Source organism: Haliotis rufescens, unplaced genomic scaffold (genome assembly GCF_023055435.1).
Source record: "Haliotis rufescens isolate VD_foot unplaced genomic scaffold, xgHalRufe1.0.p SCAF_6, whole genome shotgun sequence".
Classification (NCBI taxonomy): Eukaryota; Metazoa; Mollusca; class Gastropoda; order Lepetellida; family Haliotidae; genus Haliotis; species Haliotis rufescens.
This window is the reverse complement of record NW_025964334.1, coordinates 34,604,376-34,631,765: the sequence shown is the minus strand read 5'-3', so window position 1 is coordinate 34,631,765 and position 27,390 is coordinate 34,604,376. Positions and strand designations below refer to the sequence as shown.

General features: G+C 41.6%; 1 protein-coding gene across 4 annotated transcripts; it reads right to left on the bottom strand.

The window, feature by feature from the left end:
* Positions 1 to 1,730: 1,730 nt before the first annotated feature.
* On the bottom strand, positions 1,731 to 25,695 carry LOC124117573 (CD151 antigen-like). 4 transcript variants are annotated; one of them, XM_048385982.1, is made up of 10 exons: positions 25,459 to 25,693; positions 22,805 to 22,946; positions 17,781 to 17,904; positions 12,707 to 12,898; positions 11,221 to 11,295; positions 10,369 to 10,479; positions 8,962 to 9,034; positions 7,923 to 8,074; positions 5,586 to 5,669; positions 1,731 to 4,548 (listed from the first exon to the last, which is right to left on the bottom strand). In XM_048385982.1, the coding sequence occupies exons 3-10, from the start codon at positions 17,838 to 17,840 to the stop codon at positions 4,423 to 4,425; spliced, it is 873 nt and encodes a 290-aa protein (XP_048241939.1). In that variant the 5' UTR covers positions 17,841 to 17,904; positions 22,805 to 22,946; positions 25,459 to 25,693; the 3' UTR covers positions 1,731 to 4,422. The 4 variants fall into 4 exon arrangements, with proteins under 4 accessions (XP_048241939.1, XP_048241941.1, XP_048241940.1 ...); XM_048385984.1 differs by lacking the exon at positions 25,459 to 25,693 and adding an exon at positions 25,380 to 25,401; XM_048385983.1 differs by lacking the exon at positions 25,459 to 25,693 and adding an exon at positions 25,051 to 25,270.
* Positions 25,696 to 27,390: the final 1,695 nt, after the last annotated feature.

Sequence of the window (27,390 nt, the reverse complement as noted above, 5' to 3'; positions counted from 1 at the left end):
AGTGATAGTTTTAGTGTCTGTTCAAGACAAGTTCTCCACCTCATAGGGCTTTTATCTCATAACTTAAAAACAAAGGGGGGGGGGAAGAATTTAGTTCCGCGTATTCCAACTAAACTGCAGAGTCCTACCTCAGCAAAGGAAAACTGAAAAAAACTAAAGGTTATTTGAACAAGTTCACTGTTCTCCCGAACCACATATAAGAAAGTTTCAATACTTCATTAAAATGAGTCCTTTGGAGTCCTCTTAGTACTTCATAGCCATGAAGCTACCCGCCTCTCCTTATCAATACAGACTTCCATTAGATTATACATTATATTAAACAAAGCCCCTCAAAGTAGCATGGAAACAGCCATACACCATGTACAGGTGACGTGTACAGCTTTGTGAACACCTTGTATGATACTGACAAGTTGAAAGATGAAGATTAACAGCAAAATATTTTCGTATTGTAAACATCACGTACACATGGCGGAAAAAGTCAAGTACTGCTTACTGTACAGAACAAAAAAGTAAGGGTTTATAAATATTTTTTGTAGTGAAGACTGAGCACACAAATACATATATTTCCACATAAAATACTCATACAAGATACATATTTTGTAACTCTTCAATGGCAATAGGGTTTTTTAGTGTGAAATGGTACAGCAAGGTCTCAATATGATATGTATCACAATACATAGGTCTCAATATGATACGTATCACAATGCATAGGTCACAATATGATAGGTATCACAATACATAGGTCTCAATATGATACGTATCACAATGCATAGGTCACAATATGATACGTATCACAATACATAGGTCACAATATGATACGCATCACAATACACAGGTCTCAATATGATACGTATCACAATACATAGGTCACAATATGATACGTATCACAATACATAGGTCATAATATGATACGTATCACAATACCCATATGCACCTCAATCGCTTGGAAACTACAAGAAAATAAATATTTCAGAGCTGGTTTATGAATCGTCATGCATCATACTGTTAGAAGTTGGACTTATTATAAGTACAGCCTTGGAGCAAGGCTATTCTTGTACCCACTCCCCAAGATGTTTCACTGGTATCACAGGCCTATATATAGGTCCGTGATAGTATGTTAGACATTTGTCAAAATGAGATCAATATCACACATAGTAAGGATAAGATATATGGATGAACAACTTCTTTATTACAATTAGGAGCAACGTTTCAGAGTAGGTTCTAACACTGTTATCAAGCAAATGTAGTACCCACACCTAAAAGTTGCTCCTAATTGAAATAAAGAAGTTGTTCATCCACATATCTTATCCTTACTTAGTACTCCAACTTCTAAATGCCTTCAAAGAAATATCATTCATAGATGTTTCCAAAACATACATGAAGGTGGTGCTTAACTTTTTTCCAGGTGTAAACAAGGAATATAATTTGCATGATGATAATTATGAAGGTTATAATATGTTTATCATATAATGTTATTCTTGAAATAATGAAGTTACCACGGTTAAAGATTGCATTACTAAGTAACTGTATCTAAACTGCACAGGAATACAATGCCTGAGTGAACAGCTCTACCATATTTATTACACACTGCCAAATGATTTGATAAGGAAACCTCTATCTCAATAGTTTGGAAACGTGAAGGCAGCACTTTTATCAAATAAGTAGGCATTGCGTTGATGTATGGAGCTTATAAAAAGTAGTTCTTGAAGGTGACCTTGTTTGCATCGTCATTGAATTGTGATAACAAGTTTTCAGATTGGTATATCTCATTGATTAAAAACTTTCGTTATATGATTAGATATACATGGTCCTTGTGTGAAGGAAGTTAACGCCTATGTATCACACTCAGTGAGTGAGTGAGTGAGTGAGTGAGTATGGTTTTATGCCGCTTTTAGCAATATTCCAGCAATATCACGGCGGGGGACACCACAAATGGGCTTCACACATTGTACCCATGTTGGGAATCGCAACCGGGTCTTCGGCGTGACGAGCGAACGCTTTAACCACTAGGCTACCCGACCACGCCATCCCACTCAGTATCACATCATCCTTGTCACTGCTTCAGTACCCACTATAAACATGTTATGTGATAATAATTACATTGTTAAAACAGTGAACCGCCCTGAGTCACAGGTATGGATTATCTGGATTACACACACGAGAGAATTCCCTGACAAAAATTGTTTCATTGTGAATTTGCCAGAAAGCCATCGTCTTATTAAAATCAACATTTACGCATTAAATACTTACAATACACTCCGAGTCTACAAAAAGCATAAAACCTAAAGGTGTTTTACAAATGCAGCACACTTTAATGACACAAACATGATACACCCTCAGAGAAGAAACAGGTCAAGGGTGGTTATCTGCCCCTTACACTTAGAGTGGCCTCCCTTTCCTTAATGTACACCAGCTCTACACACAATGACCATTTGGATTAAAGGTAAATTGAGTCATATGAAAGATCATACAAAAACCTTTCAAGGGTCACAAAAAGTTTCATTGGGCGCAAGTCACGCTATTCGCCTGTCAAGCGGGTTTGACCATAGCAGCACTGGCTAGAGAATGAGTTTGACAGTATTTTGGTTTGTTTGTTGTTTAACGCCGCACTCAGCAATATTCCAGCCTAGAAAATCTGAGTTATTTTAGTAAGCTGAACAATTTGAAGTTTACCACAACATAAAGTTCACTTTATTACTGAACATGAACATATTATTTTTGGCATCGAATCCTACCTCTCTGTGTAGGGGTAAGTGCATGGGAAGGAATGTATCACCTTTTAGAACGCTGCTTAGAAAACTAAATCATTAATGGCATGGCAGTTTATGACGGATGAATGTCAATGTTAACTAACTCGGTGAAACCCACAAGCTCAGCATGACACTGACAAAACCATGGATGATAATCAGGTCGATTCTGAGGTTAGAAACCTCAATCACTGGATCCTGGCAGGTAAGAAATTATTTCAGAACAGTGACCTGCTGTAACATGACCACCCTGACCCACAATGGACACAGTATGCAATGTCTGTTGACCAGGAACTGCTGACGCGCGGGTCTTCAATACTGACCAGGTGCATGGTAAAAGCTAAGATGGACAACATTCAATGCAATTATACAACACTACAGAATAAGCATCAAATAGGCACAAGTGAAATTTCTCCAAATTTGAGAAGTACCTTTTTAATTTACTCCCATGAAATCAACTAATATTTACACATTGTACGTTTGAATTCTTTTTAATCTTCCTTAAATGCAAAATGAAATTCATATATTGCTGAAATCACATCTAATGAGTAAATAAGTAAAAAAAAGTTCTTTTTTAAAACATATAAAATAGTCCAATGAACTACTGACAGAATCTAATTCCTGTTACTAGTGTATTAACTAAGAATAATGCCACAGTTAGCCAATAAAATATGTTACTGTTTTTGCAAAAAGACTAAACTACGACATTCTCGTTAACATGCTAACCTGCCACTGTTGGTCAGTTTTCGGATGGGCAGTTACCATGGTTACACAGTTAATTCATTCATCTTCACAAATTCACAAACATTTCTTCTTGGAATGCTGACAATAAGTTTCACATCTGGTAAACTTGACACAACTGTCTGACTATCATTCTATAAGTTGGTGAGTAATACAGAAAACATACAACTTTATGAAAAACTACTTCTGGTTCATTGCATTTAGTGACGTTTCAATGTAGAATCTTACACCGTTTCCAAGCTGAAGTGGTTGGTTTGTTGTTTAACGCCGCACTCAGAAATATTCCAGCTATATGACGGCGGTCTGTAAATAATCGAGTCTGGACCAGACAATCCAGTGATTGACATCATGAGCATCGATCCACGCAATTGGGATCGATGACATGTATCAACCAAGTCAGCGAGCCTGACCACCCGATCCCGTTAGTCGCCTTTTACGACAAGCATGGGTTGCTGAAGACCTATTCTACCCCGGAATCTTCACGGGTCCTAGCTGAAGTGACTACACAGATATCTATTAGCTACGTGCAGTCTCGTACCTGTTGTTGTTCATGTTAATCTGCTTATCACAGCACATGATGTATGTAACCTCTCACTGCTTGGGTGTAGTCACTCCAGCTTCATAAAGGTGTGAGAATCACTTAATGTACTAGACCAGAAGTTGTTATCCATTGAGTTGTATTTATTCTTAATGATACCATTTATTCGGTGTGACTTGTCAAATATCAGATCTCAATGTTGCATACTATTCACAAGGTCAAGGCCCTTTAATGCCAGAATCTTTCCGTGTCAAGTCCACGTAACCAACAAAGTCAAGGTTATGACTCTCAGTGAAGGTAAAAAAAATCTGAAGTGCAAGGTCATATGACACTGAAGACAAGGTCTTGTGACTAAATGTCAAGGCTGTGACTTTCAGCCTCTGAGTTTCTCCTTTCTCACAGTCTCTCGTTCTCTCTTTCTTCCACGGCAGTATCGTCTTCAGTATATCTATGCTTACGTTCCGCATCTTGGTCACCAACCACACGTCGGAAATAGAAAATCGTCAACACCAAACCTGAAATCTGCAAAGCAAATCTAATATTACACAAATGGCATTAAGAACCTTCAGCATGTATTATAATTTTAAACTATACACGATCTTCATAGCCGAGTGAGTGAGTCGGGATTAATGCTGTTGTGAACAGTTTTTCAATATGGTAGTTGGGGGCACGGGTGGCCCTGTCGTCTAAGGAGCAGCGATTCCCTGTGCAGAGTTGCGCCCATTGGGCATGCCAGAAACCTATGATTGTGGGTTCGAATCCCCGTTCGCCCCGATTATGTTTCTAGGTTTGTCAGCACCTTACCCGTGCTCGTGGGTTTCACCGAAGTGGTAAACGTCTGACACCTGCATCACTTCGTGCTTTCCTCCCACATTAAGGTGACACGCCGCGATATAACTGGAATAATGTTAAAAGCGGCGTTAAACCCAACTCACTCACTCACCCAATATGGCAGTGTTTCAGATACATGACTGCCTAACCATCAGAGATGGTTTTTCGATTCAAAAGCTTTTTTTTGTCGAACCGATAACCCCTGAAAGCAGGCCACATCAGGAGAACGTCTTAAGCAGCACGATCAACAAGCCTGTGTGTAGGTTTCTAATTTCTCAGTATGCAAAGAATTCAGAGCAAACATATCAGACTTCACCTCAAAAATGGACATAAATGACCAGTTCCAAATGTTGGATAATAATATCCATGTGATGAAGTGAGTATTTAAATACCCCATCATTTCAATTACGTCTTTCAATCAACGACCTAATATTTTGTGATGCAAGTCTCAGACATTGACCATTTTGGTGAAACCCACACGCGCCAATATAAGGCTGACAAACCTATACCTTTTCATCCCTTTGCGTGATATCATAGCACTGTATGGAATAATCAATGAAATATTGCTACACCTTAAAGGAATTGAGGTAAATATGCCATTTCATCATGAACTAAAACAAACTTCCTATGTTGGTACCCTGGAATGATGACAATATAATATACACGTCAATGATGCAGCTCTGAGACGTGTGCAAGGTACTCGCCCGATACAAGGTCCTACGACTTACCATAGAGATGGAGAAGACAAAGCCAATGGCCATTAGTATCCCAGAGTGGTCCTGCAGAAAGGTCTTCGCACTGGAATAGCACCCCTGAAACATTTCCTAAACTTAATTCTTGTGCATATTCATTTAAGCTACAAATAAATTTTACTCAGTTTCGTTCCTAAAAAGAAACTCTCAGTCATAATCCACCCCATCCTGTCTCATCCCCATTAAACCACACACACACTGGCCCCTATCCACAACCATGCACCCACACCCTGGCCCCATCCACCCACACCCTGCCCCCATCCACCATAACCATCCACCCACACCCTGGCCCCCATCCACCATAACCATCCACCATAACCATCCACCAACACCCTGCCCCCATCCACCCACACCCTGGCCCCCATCCACCATAACCATCCACCAACACCCTGCCCCCATCCACCATAACCATCCACCCACACCCTGGCCCCCATCCAACACAACCATCCACCCACACCCTGCCCCATCCACCACAACCATCCAACCACACCCTGGCCCCCATCCAACACAACCATCCACCCAAACCCTGGTCCCATCCAAAACAACCATCCACCCACACCTTGGCCCCCATCCACCACAACCATCCACCCACACCCTGGCCCCATCCACCCACACCCTGGCCCCCATCCATCCACCCATACCCTGGCCCCCATCCACCACAACCATCCACCCACACCCTGGCCCCCATCCACCACAACCATCCAACCACACCCTGGCCCCCATCCACCTACACCCTGGCCCCCATCCACCACAACCATCCACCCAAACCCTGGCCCCCATCCACCACAACCATGCACCAACACCCTGGCCCCATCCACCCACACCCTTGCCCCCATCCACCCACACCCTGGCCCCCATCCACCACAACCATCCACCCTCACCCTGGCCCCATCCACCCACACCCTGGCCCCCATCCACCCACACCCTGGCCCCCATCCACCACAACCATCCACCCACACCCTGGCCCCATCCACCCAAACCCTGGCCCCATCCACCACAACCATCCACCCACACCCTGGCCCCCATCCACCCACACCCTGGCCCCCATCCACCACAACCATCCACCCACACCCTGGCCCCATCCACCCAAACCCTGGCCCCATCCACCCACACCCTGGCCCCCATCCACCACAACCATCCACCCTCACCCTGGCCCCATCCACCCACACCCTGGCCCCCATCCACCACAACCATCCACCCTCACCCTGGCCCCATCCACCCACACCCTGGCCCCCATCCACCCACACCCTGGCCCCCATCCACCACAACCATCCAACCACACCCTGGCCCCCATCCACCTACACCCTGGCCCCCATCCACCCAAACCCTGGCCCCATCCACAGCAACCATCCACCCACACCTTGGCCCCCATCCACCACAACCATGCACCCACACCCTGGCCCCCATCCACCACAACCATGCACCCACACCCTGGCCCCATCCACCCTCACCCTGGCCCAATCCACCCACACCCTGGCCCCCATCCACCCACACCCTGGCCCCCATCCACCACAACCATCCACCCACACCCTGCCCCCATCCACCACAACCATCCACCCACACCCTGGCCCCATCCACCACACCCATCCACCCACACCCTGGCCCCCATCCACCTACACCCTGGCCCCCATCCACCCACACCCTGGCCCCATCCACCACAACCACCCACCCACACCCTGGCCCCCATCCACCATAACCACCCACCCACACCCTGGCCCCCATCCACCCACACCCTGGCCCCCATCCACCACGACCATCCACCCTGGCCCCATCCACCACAACCATCCACCCACACCCTGGCCCCATCCACCACAACCACCCACCCACACCCTGGCCCCCATCCACCACAACCACCCACCCACACCCTGCCCCCATCCACCATAACCATCCACCCACACCCTGGCCCCATCCACCACAACCACCCACCCACACCTTGGCCCCCATCCACCACAACCACCCACCCACACCCTGGCCCCCATCCACCCACACCCTGGCCCCATCCACCCACACCCTGGCCCCCATCCACCACGACCATCCACCACAACCAGGCCACACCCCAGCCCAACAGGTAATATGAAGATTAATTGTATTTAAGGCCTCAGTTCCATATACAAAGAGAGAGAGTTTTATATCTTAAGGCAAATATACTGACATTTAACAGACTCAACACAAATATGACTTTTTACGAGTCAACGTAGGGCATTTGTATCCATTCTCTGACAACCAAGGTTCATATGATCAATAAAATATCTATAAAAAAATTCTCTTTATGAACTACTCCTGCAGGTAAAGATGAGAAACCATGTTACTTACATTATAATACAGAAATTTGTTTCTGATGTTTGATTCTAGATTGTTGGGAGGTCCCATCCCAAAGTTCTGACACTTTGCCACGTCTGTATAATCTCCTATCCTCTCATCATAGACACAGCAGGTCTCCGGGACGTACTTCTTCCTGTTGTAGTCTGCAGGGTAGGACATCAGTAGAACATCAGTAGAACATCAGTAGAACAGGAGTATTGTTTGTTTGTTTGTTGTATAACGCCGCACTCAGCAATATTCCAGCTATATGACGGTGGTCTGGAAATAATCAAGTCTGGACAAGACAATCCAGTGATTGAAATCATGAGCATTGATCCAAGCAATTGGGATATGATGACATGCATCAACCAAGTCAGCGGGCCTGACAACCTAATCCTGTTAGTCGCCTCTTACGACAAGCATTGTTCCCTTTTACGCTGCTGTAGACCTATTCTGCCCCAGATCTTCATGGGTTCCTGAAGACCTGTTCTACCCCAGATCTTCATGGGTTGCTGACGATCTATTCTACCCATGATCTTCATGGGTTGCTGAAGACCTATTCTACCCATGATCTTCATGGGTTGCTGACGATCTATTCTACCCCGGTCCTTCAAGAGTTGCTGAAGGCCTATTCTACCCCGAATCTTCATGGGTTGCTGAAGACCTATTCTACCCCAGATCTTCATGGGTTGCTGAAGATCTATTCTACCCCTGACCTTCATGGGTTGCTGAAGATCTATTCTACCCCTGACCTTCATGGGTTGCTGAAGATCTATTCTACCCCTGACCTTCATGGGCTGCTGAAGATCTATTCTACCCCGGATCTTCATGGGTTGCTGAAGATCTATTCTACCCCTGACCTTCATGGGCTGCTGAAGACCTATTCTACCCCGGATCTTCATGGGTTGCTGAAGACCTTTTCTAACCTGGATCTTCACAGAAGTAGAATAGCATGTGGAACAGGTGACTTGGCCAAGCATTGAATGAGCAACATGGCCAACAGATAACAGTCTTTGAAATCAACAGTAAGGTTGTCGTTCCTGTTACTCACTCTGCTGTTCCGTGAAGAACGCTGTACCCCGGTAGAGTTCCCAGTCAGACCCACGCACAGCACAGCACCTCAACTGAGGAATAAATACAAGACATATTTACACATAAATATCAGCTATCAGTATTATAACAGTTTATCATTGGAGGATCACAACACCCATTATCACGCCTTCATGTCAGAATGATGAGAACTGATTGGTCCATGTGATCTTGATAAAATACTTTATCATTTAACTTAAGCATTTATCCATGACATAAGCTTATGACATAAAAACATGTATGTCATACCCCAATGACATAAGTATGCAAATTAGATATGCAAATTAGATAACCGGAAGAGCGAGCGGTTTGATTTGAAACTATATATTATAAGTGAAGTTACACCAGAGATATAATCAGATTACACAGAATCGTTGTTGTTAACGTTATTGTTACCGTTATTAAAGTTTCAATTATTCTGCAAAAGTCTGTTCAAGTATTTTGTTTAAAATAATCCGAGGAACTTTTTTTCTCAGCGAATTGTTTATTTTGGTTTACATGGCTATGGAAAACATGTATCACTACGCACGATCCATATGTAAGATTTCGACAAGTTGCAGATGTTAATGTTTAATGCAATTATTCCTTAATTTGGAAGCAAAAATGTGAAAATGATAAATAGAATTCATCACGAGTGTTTTTTAATATGGGAAATATCAACCTCGTCCCGTTAATCGGTATTTGCCTCGCCAAAGGCTCGGCAAATACCGATTAACTAAGACTCGGTTGATATTTCCCATATTAAAAAACACTCGTGATGAATCCTCTATATGTAACCCGCCTTGGAGGGAAATATATTTCTCAGCGGGAGAATAAATCCCTTATAACCAGCCATGAGCAAGACAGGCAGCACATGGATTTCTGACAGGCAGAATAAATCCCTTTTACCTGCTTCAAAGCAAAAGGTCAGACACTTTTTCCGAGTCAATGAAAGTCACATGACATGGCACAAGCTCAATTGAACATCTTTGAATTTTGAATTTGTTGTATTTTTTTCACAATGTCATACTTAAACATGTCAATAAGATAAATATGTTGTAGCAGGGTCACAAACCTCCCTTGTAAGATTTTATACCACTCGCCTCTGGCGCAAGAGGCGATTAACGGGATCAGGTGGTCAGGCCCACTGACTTTGTTGACACATGTCATCTTATCCCAATTGCGTGGATCAATGCTCATGATGTCAATCACTGGATTGTCTGATCCAGACTCGATAATTTACAGGCCGTCATCATATAGTTGGAAAATTTCTGAGCATGGCATTAAACATGTTAAACAGCAAACAAACAAAAGAAACGAACAAACAATCTGCGACTACACTCCAGGATTATTCCATATTGGCTTTTGGGAAACAAAATGGTCAACATACGTCTTTCTGTACTTTGTTCCAGGCATCAGTAGCTGCAACATTTTCACGTCCACGAGCACCATATTTCTGCTGCAGGGATTCAGCCATGGAATTCTGCATCTGCTCTTCAAGCTGTCATGGATAACGATATATATCATTACTCTGATCACAATATTGTACTACCAGGTACCCATTCTGCAACCACATCGTAAAAGGTACTGATCATGATCATGTCCTTATCTAGCATCAGCGTTCCCGTTTACCGGTAATTACCAGTATTTTACCGGTAAAATTAGGCTTGGACCGGTAATTTATGTGACTGCCAGTCCCTGTGGACCGGCAAATAAAGTGCCTTATACTTCTTTGTTGTTGAACAAAACATTGGTGATATTCATATAAATACATTTTTCGAACAAAGTCATCTTGTTTGTTACCATCAGGGTTTCCCCTCGTCTAGGTTAAATACCCAATTGTAGTGACTTTGCCTCGAAATTTGTGACTGAAGTTTGTGTGAATGACGTATAGATATAGCTAAGTTACTTCCGAGATAACATCTTTGCACTGAACATGATGTTGAAATAATTAAAACCAAATAATTTCTATACGTTTTTTTATTTGTTGAAAGTTGGGACTGGAAAAATTAGGACAAGGACTGGCAATTTTAAAAGCCATTACTTTCTGTTACTTAATGGAGTCACATATTTGACCTAAAATTTGAAATTGATCATGATTATTGAAGAAATGACTTCAGATATATCATGTCAATGCTTAATCATCCCGTCAGCCTGAAGTACATACCAATTTTCACAAAGACTATTTGACAGTTGGACATCAAAACAACAACACTGGGCTGGATTTTGGGGCATGACTTACCTCCCCTTGGAACACCGCGGCCATGATGGCACCGATAAGGAGCAGGAGGAAGATGAGGAGGAGGAGGACGAAAAACTGCAAACAAAAAATATATTGTTAGATTATTATTTCCGGAATGTTCGTTTGTTCAGTTTTCAAAATTATTATCAAGAACTGTGTCAACATATTTACCAAGCGTAGTCTGAAATGGAAGTCGCCAGGTTGAAACAAGTGCTGTAAAGCTCAAGAAAGCTGCTTTCTTATTGGCTGATGTCGACTTCTTGTTAGTCATTTCAGTGGTCAGTCAAAGATCGCGAAAGGTCGTTCTGACGTGACCCGTAGTAGGATGTCCTCAGATCTTTGTTTAGCGGCAGCAAGAACTTAGTTATGATTTTAATGAGATTGAAATACTTTTCTTATTACGTTTTTCGGCAACCAACAATGTCTACTAATCAGTGCATCGTTGAGTGACAATTAGGAGCTGTGTGTAGTGTCCATGAAGACGGTGTTGACGAGATTGCACCTTCTTTATCCTCACAATGTGAAGTTTTTGTACAGCTACAAACCTCTCTACTAATAGGGGCAGTGAGATAGCTCAGTGGTTAAAGCCTACGCTTATCATGCCAAAGACCTGGGTTTCGAGTCTCCACAAGGGTATAAGGTGTGGTGCCCATTTCTGGTGTCCCCTGTCGTGATATTGCAAAAATCATACTCCCTCTCTCTATACCAAAACTATGCATTGAAAGAATAAGAAGTTCAAATCCTTCGGGCAACTCTGCTTCACCGACCTGGGTGTTGTTCCACAAAGCGATCTTAGCACTAAGATGATCGTAACTCCAATACTTTAACATAGGCTTACGAAAAATCTTAACGCTAAGATCACTTTGTGGTACAGGAAATAGCTTCTTCTTTTTTAAACAAGGAAGCAAACAACCTGGTTTTTCAGTCAATATCATAACCATAGTCAGAGCTCCAGAAAAGGTTTTGGTGTTGTGGGTATTTTACCCATGCATTTTAAAATCATTGGGTATCAGTAATTCTATCTGGGTATTCAAATTTCTGTTACCCACTAGTTTTTACACATGTGGGTATTTTAGTTAAATATTTAAAAACACTATACATCTAGTCCCTGCAAACTGGTTTTGTGTGGGTTCGAGAGCTTTATAGGACTCAAAAATACCACGATACTTCCACAAGAAAACGTGATGGCAAATGATCATGATGTAACTGTCATCATTGAGTTTGGCAAGGTTGACGGAATGCCCGTTTATAATTTCAAAATAAGTTGCTGATTTGCTAATCGAATACACATAGTTACTTCACAATATTTTGATGATACGCACAAGTTTTATTTTTGTTGCGTATCTGTAATGTTCGTTGCGTATTTGATACGCTTGGATTTTATTTAACTGCGTATTTCTGCATTTCTGATGCATATTTTACGCAGATACGCAGCTTATCTGGAGCTCTGCATAGTAAAGGGCCATGCTTAAATCTGAAACATTACCACAATGAGTAAGATCCTGTTTTGCCGAGCGGTGGCCACAAGGCCCACGATGGCGCTGGCGACCACTACAATGCCACCGATGAGCAGGAAGTAGGACGCCACGGTGATCAGATCTGAGCCGATGATGTGAGACAGGAAGATCTTATCTGCGATGCTCCATATTGAAACAGCAATTATAGCAATGCCAGCAATCTGAAACAGGGAAAGCCAACATTCATATTGTCCCTGTGTACGTGTAGGGCAGATTAATGTCAGAGGAAAGTTATGTAGGTCCAGGCAAAGTGAAGGAGCTGAGTGAGTGGCTGTCTGTGTGAGTGAGTGGTTGTCTGAATGAGTGGTTGTCTGAAGGAGTGAGTGGTTGTCTGAATGGGTGGGTGGTTGTATGAGGTCAGAGTGAGTGGTTGTCTGAATGAGTGGCTGTCTGTGTGAGTGAGTGGTTGTCTGAATGGGTGGGTGGTTGTATGAGTGAGTGGTTGTCTGAATGAGTGGCTGTCTGTGTGAGTGAGTGGTTGTCTGAATGAGTGGGTGGTTGTATGAGTGGGCGGTTGTCTGTGTGAGTGAGTGGTTGTCTGAATGAGTGTGTGGTTGTATGAGTGGGCGGTTGTCTGATTGGGTGGTTGTATGAGTGTGTGGTTGTCTGATTGGGTGGTTGTATGATTGGGTGGTTGTATGAGTGGGTGGTTGTATGAGTGGGTGGTTGTAAGAGTGAGTGAGTGAGTGTCTGAGTCAGTAGTTGTCTGGGTGAGATTGGTTGAGTGGGTGGTTGTAAGAGTGAGTGAGTGAGTGTCTGAGTCAGTAGTTGTCTGAGTGAGATTGGTTGAGTGGCTGGTTGTAAGAGTGAGTGAGTGAGTGTCTGAGTCAGTTGTTGTCTGGGTGACATTGGTTGTCTGACTGAGTGAGAGTTTGACTGAATGAGTGAGTTGTTTATCAACTCTGATAATGATGTATTAATTCAATATTTTCAACTCTATAAAGGAACAAGAGGCCCATAGGGCCTGTATCACTCACCTGGATATTTCCGCAATCATGACAAAATATACATTTGCATTGTACATGTATATAATACTGCAAATATTTCGTAATTTTGACTGTCAGCATATAAAAGGGGTGGATGGCAAATCTGACTGCATGAACATGTATTTCTCTAGATACAAATGTAGCATATTAGATCTGAACCATTTCCATGTTATGATCCAGGATCTAAGTTTCAAGATGCAAGGCTGGACCCCAGGACGAAGACTATTGGCATAAATGTATTATTCTCCTCATAACAAACAAATGTATACAATGTATCTGTTTATTACAGGGTGGGGATAATATCGGTTTGCATGTTATGGTCAAGGTTCTAACTCCTTTGGGAGAGCCAGACAGATGAACAGAAGGGCCAGTCCTGGTAGCATATGTGCATTCCTCTCATTATACTCAGCAATTAAACATATGGTTATACAGTGGGGATGTTAATTATGTCCAAGTCATAAACTCTTCTTGGCCCCGCCCCTCAGCCCCTGGGAATACTTCCAACCAAATATGGTTGATGTCTATCTCTTAGTTCCAGAGAACACGTCGTTTAAAGCAATATTGCCAAATTACCCTTTTTAGCCCTGCCCCTCAGTCCCTTGGGGGGTGATCAGCCCTTCCATTTGTACAATTTTTAATTCTTGACACAGGAGAATGCTTCCAACCATATATGGTTGATATCTATCTCTTACTTCCAGAGAAGAAGTCATTTAAAGCAATATAGCCAAATTACCCCTATTTGGCCCTGACCCTATTTGGCCCTGACCCTTGGGGGGTCAGCCCCCCCCCCCCCCCCCCCCCCCCATTTTCATAATTTTGAATCCTCACCTCCAGAGAATGCTTCCAACCAAATATGGTTGATATCTATCTCTAAGTTCCAGAGAAGCAGTCGCTTTAAGCAATATAGCCAAATTACCCCTATTTGGCCCCGCTCCTAGCCCCTTGGGAGGTCAGCCCCACGATTTGTACAATTTTGAATCCCCACCACCTAGGGATGCTCCAGTCAAATTTCATTGATTTCCATTTAGTGGTTCAGAAGAGGAAGTCATTTGAATGAATTGTTGATGGACGGACGACGGACGCCACGGTATGGCATAAGCTCACCTTGGTCCAAAGGACCAGGTGAGCTTCAAATGAACCATGAAGTTCACAGTTTCCAAAGTATAAAAACATCGAATCTCAACGCAAAAAATCTCACTGCTCTATCTCCAGGTGACAGTGGTGACGCTCAGTTGTGAAAACTGCTTGACGTCAAGTGGTAAGTCACGATTTTCAGAGTTTGTTTACACTGTGCACTCCTTGATGCTACTTCATGTAACATGAGCAGGAAACTCCTTACATTACAGCAATGATTCAACATCAATTTATGCGTCAACACAGCTGCCACAACCATGACAACAAGGCCGGACGGAATATTTTCCATAAATCTTGAACATGTCAAATTATTTATTGCATGAACCGTATTTGTCATATTAAACGCGCTGCTCCAAAAGTGCTCCCTGGCCAACATTTATACAAATCTGAAAGCGCTAGACTAAAAATTTCTTGTGACCATTTCATACTTTTTACCTAAAAAAGTTTTGGGTTTGTTTTTTGTTTTTTGTTGTTTAACCTGCATTCCACAATATTCCAGCTATATGACGCCGTCTGTAAATAATTGAGTCTGGACCAGATTATCCAGTGATTGACATTTTGAGCATTGATCTACACAATTGGGATATGATGATTTGCATCAACCAAGTCAGCGAGTCTGACCACTTGTTCCCACGAGCCACCTCTTATGACAAGCATAGTCACCTTTTTTTCGGCATGGGTTGCTGAAGACCTATTTTACCTCGGATGTCCACGGGTCACAGAAAACAGGTCACAGGTATATTATAAGGTATATAATCAGGTATCGTATATGACCGTATATAAGCCAAATTTTGAGGACCAGAAAAAAGATTCTGTACAAAGGGGTCGGCTTATGTATGGGTTGCACTTTCATCAAACTCTTTTTTCTGTCGGTTAAAAACTACATCGTATCAATTTAGGTGAATAAACAACGCTATAACAAACTTTGTCAATGAAAATGTGATATTTGCAATTAAACATCACTAGACATGATGATTTACCATTTTGATTGTATTTCTTGCTATGCTAGGCATTGTTTTATATGCAGGTGATAAAGATTACCAAGCGTATTGTCTCATAAATGAAGCCGGAAATAGACCAATCTCATTCAAATCATATCTTAGTTCTCGCTACCGCTAAACAAAGATCTGAGGGCATTCCATTAGGGGTCACGTCAGAACGACCTTTCATCCGACCAATCAGAGCGTCGCTTACCAGATCATGAAAGTGAAAGTCGGAATGTGATTTCTAATCATGCAGCCTTGATAACTTTAAAACGGGGTATTCCAAAACGATAATTATGGGCTAAACGACTGAATCCATACAATCTAGACCATATATTAGCCATTTGAGAATGTTCTTTTGTTCAGGTTTCAAATTTTTAAGCGAGAATTTGTCAAAATATGTTTCAAAGCGTAGTCGCCAATTTGAAATTAGTGCCATAAACCACAAGAAAGCTGCCTTCTGATTGGCTAATGTCGACTTATTGTCAGCAATTCCAATGGTCGGTCAGAGTTGGCGAAAGGTCGGTCTGACGTGACCTGTAATGGGATGTCCTCAGATCTTTGTTTCGCGGCAGCGAGAACTAAGATCTGATTTTAATGAGCTTGGAAATAGACATCAGCTGTACACACGTGTTCTCCCAATCTACCGGTGATTACGTTAAAACATACCCAATATGACGGAAAAGAATTTTGATGCAATGTTCAGAAAAAATAGTATCTTAAATTTCTATTTTACCACGGATAATATATTGTGATGTCATATTATTTCAATTGCAGATTATACTCTGTATCTTCAAGTGAGTGAGTGAGTATGGTTTTACGTCCCTTTTAGCAATATTCCAGCAATATCACGTCGGGGAACACCAGAAATGGGCTTCACACATTGTACCCATGTGGGGAATCGAACCTGGGTCTTCAGCGTGACAAGCGAACGCTTTAACCACTAGGCTACCCGACCACCCCTCTGTATCTTCAAAATAATGATAGCCATAACCAGGGTTATGCAGCAGCACTTTTTGTTGGGTAATGTTTTCACACGGAACAATTTGACAAATCACCATTGAGATTTTGCACGATCTCGCTATTTCCATTGCAATGTCTTATGTTGACATTTAATCGTCAAACTACAACAAATATTACTTTTAACGAGTCAAGGTATGGCAGTTATGATATATGTATCCATTTTCTGTGAACTAAGGTTCATTTCAAGGTGTCAGTAACGGTAATATGATCGCGGTTGCTGTAAATAACGGTGAATTGGTAGAGCGGACCTTATGGAACAGGGCAAACAGAAGTTGTAAGTGATCAGATGAACACCGAAATTAATGTAAATATTATTGAATGAAAGTTTGATTATAATTAATAAAATAGATTACATAGTTTACAAACATGAGTCCAGATATACAACTAACACTTTTCATTAACGACGGTGTAACGACAGGATTAACTAGCATAATTCAAAACGGATTTGTTGATCTACTATTTCTGATGACAGATCATGATGAGACGTAGTTTTTTAGGTTGGGGGTCCTAACATTTTGATACAGATTGGCTTATCTATGAGATCGGCTTATCTACGGTCATATATGGTATATAAACAGGCAGAAAGGGCATATAATCATGATAATTGGCTAGTAACTATTGAGGGAGAAGGCGGTAATAAGTGTTGCACTTTTGCCCAATCCCTTTGTTTTTTTGGGACAAAAAAATATGTTTAATAATAGTAACTATTCGTTAAAAAATGTTTCACCAACATATGAACAAAGTCTGTTCTTAACCACCAGATCACTGATAAACATAACATAATGTACGGTTTTAGTAAGCATGGTAAGTGTCCCACTCTGTCAATTTTCTGAGCGACCAGGGTGCTTATTACAGTGAATATGGTATGTTGTAGCCAGGAAGATTTACTGTCGGAGTTGACTTGCTGTTTGACTCACCAGAAACAATGAACAGAAGGTCATCAAGAGCAACTTCATGAAACCGGTGCTCGGACCCATGTTGGACCCGTCAGGTGCACTGTGGGTAATCTAGACTTTTACGATCACTCAGCATGGACTGCACCTACAAACAGATTACTCATGTTCAGACAAACATTATATATAGCATAAGAACACAGGATTAAGTGAGTCAGGGAGTGAGGAATTGGTAGTGTCGCCTTGAGCAGTATCTTGGGTAGATTATGAAATGTCTGCTTCATATGTAGGGAGAGGTGTTCAAATAAGCTGTGTCTTGTTTACTGATCCCAATTTTCAGTTGAAATAAAAATATGTTGAAACCATATTTAGGGATTTATCTAGGATTCCAACATAAGGGCCCTTGGCAAAGTGAGTGAGTTAGGTTTAACGCCGCTTTTAACAGTATTCCAGTTATATCACGGCGCGTCAGCTTAATGTGGGAGGAAAGCCCGAAGTGATGCAGGTCTCAGACTTCGGTGAAACCCACGAGCACAGGTATGGTGCTGACAAACCTAGAAACATAATCGGGGCGAACCGGGATTCGAACCCACAATCATAGGTTTCTGGCGTGCCCAAGGGACGCAACTCTGCACAGTGAATCGTGGCGCATTAGACGACTGGGCCACCTGTGACCCCAACCTCTTTGCAAAGATATTAGGGGGGAAACTTTTATTTCTTTAAAAATTGGGATGTTTTTAAAGTCCCCATATTCTTACATTCAGAGGTCATAGTCCTTTCAATGATATAAAACTAATCATTAAAGCCCCTCCCACTTAACTGTCCTGATATCCATGAAATACAAGTTGACCTGACCAAGCCATAACATTAAATATAACAAACATATTTATTAACATGATTTGGGAATGTTTTCATTCCACAGTTCCAATTTGGGAATGTTTACTGACATTTGCTGCAGACTATAGCTAAATACTGGCCTATGAGCAAGTCTAGATATATCACTGATTTTGCTTGTTTGTTTGTGGCTTAACACACTCAGTCTGGACAAGACAACCCAGTGATTGATATAATGAGCAAAGATCAAAGCATGTTTGTTTGTTGTTTAACGCCACCTCAGAAATATTCCAGGTATATGACGGTGGTCTGGAAATAATTTAGTCTGAACCAGACAATCCAGTGATTGACATCATGAGCATCAATCCACACAATTGGGATTCGATGACATGCATCAACCAAGTCAGCAAGCCTGACCGCCCGATCACGATAGTCGCCTCTTGCGACAAGCAGTCGCCTTTTACAGCAAGCATGGGAGCATGGGTTGCTGAAGACCTATTCTACCCCGGATCTTCACGGGTCAGATCAAAGCAATTGACAAACAATGACATGCAGTCACACAAACTCTGCAACCAGTATAGGTTGCTAAGTACCCACCCATCTGACCTGGTAAACCACACAGCAGTGCTATTAATGATTACGTTTCTCTATCCTGATTTCAGCCAGGTACATTTCTATCTCCAATACAGTAGCCATGGTAACAGGGTATGACAAGGGCACATCACATGTTCAGCTACACTAACAATGCTACTAAAAGAATAAACCTGTCACTATTTGTCCTGCAGAACTGTAATTTACAGGTAACAGTAAAACTCTCTGAGGATATCGTAAACGATACCATGATATCTCCTCAAACACAATGTTAGCCTGACATAGAAGGAAAGTTGATTAAAGGTTATCTCCACAGCAATCTTGGTACACATCCTCAGCATGTGTAATCTCATGGAGTACAATGAGACTGCATGTTTTATATCTGTGTTTCTGTTGATCATAATTCTAATGCCGCCCTGATGAAAAATGGGAAAAGACAACCTCAAAATAAGGATAACAAAAAGTTCTGTTCAAAAATTGACAGCAATATTTTTTGCATTTAAGGAAGCATGAGTGAGTGAGTGAGTGAGTGAGTGAGTGAGTGAGTGAGTGAGTGAGTGAGTGAGTGAGTGAGTGAGTGGGTGAGTGAGTGAGTGAGTGAGTGAGTGAGTGAGTGAGTTTGATTTTACAAGATTTTACAAGATTTAGAAATATTCCGGCAATATCACAGCGGGGGACAACAGAAATAGGCTTCACACATATAACCCGAGTCTTCAGCGTGACAACAAATGTTCTAACCACTAGGCTACCCGACCACCCCATGAATGCAGAAACTTGTGGGCACCCTTTGCACATATCTGCATACAAGATATATATATGCAAATGTGCACACCGTTTCGTACGTTTATCATGTGTTTTTAATGCCATAAACATAAAAGCATAGTCTGTCTTACAGACCCTGATACAAATATATATCAAATACAGCCCATGCAAGTCTATAATGTTTGGCAAGTCTAGATCACTGCAGTATCTGAAAATGAAGAGAGTCACTGGGCTCCTTTTTATTATATTTTATTAAGATAACTGAACAACTGTTTTTTTATGTACGATATGTTCATTTCAGAGACTAGATGTTAGTCTAACAAAAGCAATTTGAAACCACTTATGACAAATATGTCAACATTCACTGATAAATAGTACTTTCTGACTGCTTATTTTATCATCAACAACAAAAATAGACAACAATATGAAATCAGGGCCCTCATTCAACACAATAATCAATGTTTAAATATCAGCCAAAAAGGAAACAGCAGTCTGATGGTGGACACGGGTATGGTGCTGACAAACCTAGAAACATAATCTGGGCAAACTGGGTTTCATAGGTTTCTGGTGCGCCCAAGGGACGTAACTCTGCACAGCGAATCATGGCACCTTAGACTTGGCCACCCATGCCAATATACATAAATAGTAACATATCCCAATTTAAACCAACGGTCATAGGTTTCTGGTACATCAAAGGGATGCAACTCTACACAGCAAGCTGTAGTGCCTCAGTAAATTTGATAAACGACTAATTAAACTAAAAAGATTTGCCCAAGAAAAGAATGAAAACACTGTGAACACTTATAGAATGACACTGAGGAAACTCATACAGGAGTGAGTGAGTTAACGCCGCTTTTAACAGTATTCCAGTTATAACACGGCGTGTCAGCTTAATGTGGGAGGAAAGCCCAAAGTAATGTGAGTCTCAGACGTTTACCACTTCGGTGAAACCCACGAGCACAGGTATGGTGCTGACAAACCTAGAAACATAATCGGAGCAAACCGGGTACAAACACACAATCATAGGTTTCTGGCGTGCCCAAGGGACGCAACTCTGCACAGTGAATCGCGGTGCCTCAGACAACTGGGCCACCCGTACCTCCCTCTTCCTTTTATCATGTTTCTTATGATTATATTGGTCCTGTTTGCAGTGAAAAAGAAGTCACCTCTGCAAAGCCACAACATTATTTATTGCTTTATTAACATTGGGAAATTATCATTGACATTTGCTTCTGTCATGTCTGTTTGTTTGTTTGTTTGTTATTTTACGCCACACTCAGCAATAATCCAGCTATATGACGGTGGTCTTTAAATAATCTAGTCTGGACCAGACAATCCAGTGATTGATATCATGAGCATCGATCCACGCAATTGGGATCGATGACATGCTTCAACCAAGTCAGCGAGTCTGAGCACCCGATCCCATTAGTCGCCTTATACTACAAGCATAGTCACCTTTTACGGCAAGCTTGTGATGCTGAAGAGAAATAAAATCAATAACTCATTTTAAAAAATGCCTCAAAAGTAATGTTGTATTCTATACCTTCAACCTTTCATTGCCATGACATCTATTATTCGACGTAATAAGCGCCCAGGGCGCTCGCAAAAGTAGAAATAAGGGGCTCTTATTAGAATGGTATTTTGGTGAATAAAAAACAGAGTTGAAAGATAAATTTCATGGTTTATGCTGACAGCCTGAAATGTTTATATATACGCCAGATATATTTTTCCAGAATTTAATTGCCCATACTTAAGGGTGCATATAACACACGAGTGCATATTAGACACGAATAAATAAGTCTTGTGTACATTGATCAATCGGAAGGGTGCTAATTGGGATTGTTCACAAGCCAATATATTAATAAATATCGCCGTGGGTGCTTATTAGGGCCGGGCGCTTATTACGTCGAATACGGTATATGCTAATTTATGAACATTCACCATAATTTAATAACACAAAAAAACAAGATAGACTTTTACATTGGGCCTCACTTAACAACTCAACATTCGCAAATTGACAGACTTTGACTCACTAACCATTCTAAATAACAGGACACAACATGAGAGAAAATCATTGTCACAACAGGGTTTCAGCATCCAGGATATCCTGGTATTAGAGTATTATCCAAAACACATACCAAGGGGCTTTTCATTATAACAAAAAGAGTGAATGATGGGTAAGGTGGAAGGGTGGGTGTGGTTGATGAAACTCCCAAATTTTAGGAGTTCAATGCTACCCAGGGTGAAACCAGTGGCAGTATTGATACTGGTATGAATAAGTTTAAAAACTGTTTGAGTATATGATTTGATAATATTGGTTAGCCATTAAACATCTTACATCAAATAACCGCAATGTAATATATATTATATTGTAACATTACTGATTACAGACAATAAATACTTAGGCACATGTATAGTGATATTACAAAACAGTAGGATGCTGTAAAAACTCCCCAAAAGTTACCTGTGACTGTTAGTCATCATACCATAAATAGCTGATAAGCGTCATTGTACCGGTATTTGCTTCCACGCTCGTTACCATATCAATAAGGCACATTTGACACACAATTTAAAGTTTGATATCAACTATCTTAAACTATCTGGAACTGACAATGTTTTGATCGTCCCCACTGACTGGCTCCGTAAGTCATGGCTTTGCATACCTGGCCGCCATTTTTACCGGGACAGGTGACTTGTCACTCATTTTCGTTAGTACAGGTGTGCATGTTTTTTCCAGAATACTCGCATTAAAAAAGCCGGTCATCTCCGATGGCCCGTCATATTAACACTTACACTTTAAACTCGGTGCCTTTCTTTCTTTGTTTAACCTACTGTTAAATGTTACTATCAGATCAACTTACCTTCCCGCTTCGCTTTATAGTCTGAACTCTCAGGTGTGTAAGTTAGAATGGGCCGAAATGCGGAAGTCGCTGTGGAAAGTTCAAGGAAACACTCTTTTGGTCGCGAATCAGCAATGGGAGTCCACGTGTATTGTCGACACACCTGCAATTATAGACAAATGTGCACGCACAGTTATTTATGACACTGACATGACTAATGATCTATTCTTCCCTGTGACGCATGTAATCCACATAGGGCTTTGAATTTGAATTGTTTTATATATTTCAGGTATTTATCTAGACCTTCCAGCGGCCAATATTTGGCCCCTTGCCTGCAGCAAATGTCAGTAAAAATTTCTAAACTGGAATTAAAAAGTTCCAACTTCATTGTTCATGCAAATATAGTTTTAACCATGATCACTATGGTTTGCTATGACTTCGTAGAGATAACTTGTACTTCACTTATAACAGGGCCAATAAACAAGAATAAATATATATAGGAAGCAGCTGCAATGCATAGTTTTACATATTGCATTGAATATGATGTTAAAACACCTCTAATTTGAAGAAAATAAAAACTGACAGATTTTTCTGGCAAGAGCACATAGTTTGGAATCCCATATAAAACCATATCATTGTGTAACGCCCCTAAAATGGGGTTAATGTCACATCCAAGATTTATTGTACTTATATAGTGACGTGCATGCACGTGTATGTGTGTGTGGCTGCTTGTACTAGTCCGGATTTCATAGTGCTAGCCTACTGAGATACCATGCCGCAGTTTAAAATGAATACCCCACTCAGACACAGAAAACTGACTCCGAGCCGACCAGTCCTTGTTTAAGCCCTTTAATGCCGAGCACCAGACAGGGTAACAACAAGTACCATCTTTTAACGTCTTTTGGTATGACGCGGCCAGGGATCAAACCCCAGACCTTCCACTCTCTGGGCGGACGCTCTACCACTAGACCACGGAGGCAGTCCTCAAAGAAAGAACCAACTGGCAACCATTATGCAAATGGTGATGACAGCATTTTTGCTGTGGACATGGTGGAGGACGTCCTACACCACCAGGAGGAAGCCCTCTAGTGGGATCCAGCCACTCCAGCATTATTGACAGAAGTGTGTGGACCGTGGGGGGGGGGGGGGGGGGGGAGATATTGAACAATAATTAGGTACCACCTCCATCAACACCGACTATCATAGTTTAACTCTTCAGCCATTCCTCATATGTATGTAGATTGCCTCTGGAGGCTTTCCATTTGTTATTAATTGGTTGACAGATTGCCAACTCAAGAAATGAGTTATATGGAGGAAAACACTCCTACCTGAAGGGTTTTTCTTATCAATAAGCCCAACATAAATTGTTTACATGTCTGACACATACTCAAAAGAACCAGACCAAGAAGTAGACACAGCAAATATCGATCACATCTTGACTTTTACTCCAAGCAGAGTTTACCTCTGTTCTTATGCAAAACTTGAACATTCTGTATAAATGACAAACTAAAACGTAAGAGAATTCGACATTTTATCCTTTCTGCATCATACCGGCCCTATATTGTATATTTTGCAAAAATATTTGAAGGGTTTTATTGCATACTGATATTGAACCAAGGTTTTGAGAAATAAAATCAATAACTCATTTTCAAAAATGCCTCAAAACTAATGTTCTATTTTATACCTTCAACCTTGATGCTATAAGATCTATATTGCTAATCTATGCAACATTCACCATAATTTAATAACACACAAAAAAAAGATAGACTTTTACATTGGGCCTCACTAAGCAACTCAACATTCGCAAATTGACAGACTTGGACTCACTGACCATTCTAAATAACAGGACACAACATGAGCATGATGAGAGAAAATCATTGTCACAACCGGGTTTCAGCGTCCAGGATATCCTGGTATTAGAGTATTATCCAAAACACATACCAAGGGGCTTTTCATTATAACAAAAAGAGTGAGTGATGGGTAAGGTGGAAGGGTGGGTGTGGTTGATGAAACTCCCAAATTTTAGGAGTTCAACGCTACCCAGGGTGAAACCAGTGGCAATATTGATACTGGTATGAATAAGTTTAAAAACTGTTGGAGTATATGATTTGATAATATTGGTTAGCCATTAAACATCTTACATCAAATAACCGCAATGTAATATATATTATATTGCAACATAACTGATTACAGACAATAAATACTTATGTACATTTATAGTGATATTACAAAACAGTAGGATGCTGTAAAATCTCCCCAAAAGTTACCTGTGACTGTTGGTCATCATACCATAAATAGCTGATAAGCGTCATTGTACCGATATTTGCTTCCACGCTCGTTACCATATCAATAAGGCACATTTGACACACAATTAAAAGTTTGACATCAACTATCTTAAACTATCTGGAACTGACAATGTTTTGATCGTCCCCACTGACTGGCTCCGTAAGTCATGGCTTTGCATACCTGGCCGCCATTTTTACCGGGACAGGTGACTTGTCACCCATTTTCGTTAGTACAGGTGTGCATGTTTTTTCCAGAATACTCGCATTAAAAAAGCCGGTCATCTCCGATGGCCTGTCATATTAACACTTACACTTTAAACTCGGTGCCTTTCTTTCATATAGCCTGGTTTGTTTAACCTACTGTTAAATGTCACTATCAGATCAACTTACCTTCCCGCTTCGCTTTATAGTCCGAACTCTCAGGTGTGTAAGTTAGAATGGGACGAAATGCGGAAGTGGGTGTGGAAAGTTCAAGGAAACACTCTAGTCTTTTGGTCGTGAATCAGCAATGGGAATCGACGTGTATTTTCGAAACGCCTGCAATAATAGACAAATATGCACGCACAGTTATTTATGACACTAATTGCCTGTCCAAACAACGTTAATTGTATGGCATGATACTGCTGTCTGGATGGGAGCGTTTTGCTTTGATCTCTCGACGCGCGAAAATGTATTTATGTTTGAATTTTAGAATTGTCGTTTTAATAAATGTTTCAGCAGGTTTGGTTATTACTTTGAATATTTCATTATTTACTTTGGTTTATGTAAGTGGGGGAGTGTGTTAATTGGGTTTAACGCCGTTTTGAACAGTATTCCAGTTATATCACGAAGTGATGCAGGTCTCAAACGTGTACCACTGTGATGAAACCCAGGATGGTGCTGACGAACCTAGAAACGGGACGAACCGGGGTTTGAACCCACGATCATAGGTTTCTTGCGTGCCCAAGGGACGCAACTCTGCACACCGCGAGTGAGTGAGTTGGGTTGATACGCCGCTTTTAACAGTTTTCCAGTTATATCACGGCGTGTCAGCTTAATGTGGGAGGAAAGCCCAAAGTGATGCAGGTCTCGGACGTTTACCACTTCAGTGAAACCCACGAAGACGGGTATGGTGCTGATAAACCTAGAAACATTCGGGGCGAACCGGGATTGGAACCAACGATCATAGGTTTCTTGCGTGCCCAAGGGACACAACTCTGTACACCGAATAGCGGCGCCTTCAGATGACAGGACCCCCCGTGCCTCCATGTATTAAGAAGAATATTAATTTATTACTAAAACGAAAGGACAAACGTCACTGACAACTCTAACAGTAGTCAAAACGGATCCAAATGAACTGTGTATTTTCCTTAGTCTGTTGTCTCCGTTCACCAATACTGTCCATGCCGTTATGGACATCCAATCCTCATTTTATTAACAATGGATACCTGTACCTGGAAGGAGCTTGTTTTCCCGCGTGGGGCTATGAGTCGGATTTGGGCCCCGGAACGTCATGCCCGCGAGACAGCTAAACTGGAGTTGAGTCGCATATACCTACAAATTCTATTATCTATTATTGCGGGGTAAGCCTGCATATGGGCTGATTTGCCATATTGTCATTTGGAGAAGCACATCACTGGGCGCTCCAAAGCCTACAACGCCTATGCTTGTGGTACGGGGCGACTATATGGATCGGGTGGTCGGGCCTTGTGACCTGCTTGGTTGTGTGACATCGCACCACGATGGCGACATTGCTCAAAATACCAATTATTATTATCCCCCGCCCAACGAAGTCGGCGGGGGATCTAGAAACGGGCTCCGTCCGTACGTCACGTTTCGTTCCAGAGCACAACTCATAAGCCGTTCAATATTTTTTCATGAAACTTTGCAGGTCTGTCAGGTACATGCTGAACTGGTGCCTTTTGCTATTTAGAAATTTAAGAAATTTTTATTTTTTTACGTTTCCATGACAACAAGATGGACTTAGGTTCTGTGAGGGTAGGGTTCGTTTCCGGAGCATAACTCATAAACCGTTCAATATGTTTTCATCAAACTTTATAGGTCTGTCAGGTACATGCTAAACTGGTGCCTTTTACTATTTAATTTTTTGTTTGACATTTTTTTTTTATTTCCATGGCAACAAGTTTAACTTTTAGAAATTTATGAATTCTTCTTTCAAATGCCAAAAACTCAGTCAGTATAGGATTGTTATCACTTGGGACTTCAATATGAACCAGTCTGTCCGTGACAACAATGCACTATCCAACCTCATGGACCAGTTTACATTCGCCCAGTATATCAGCAAACCAACCCACACCCTTGGGGGTACACTAGACTTGATCT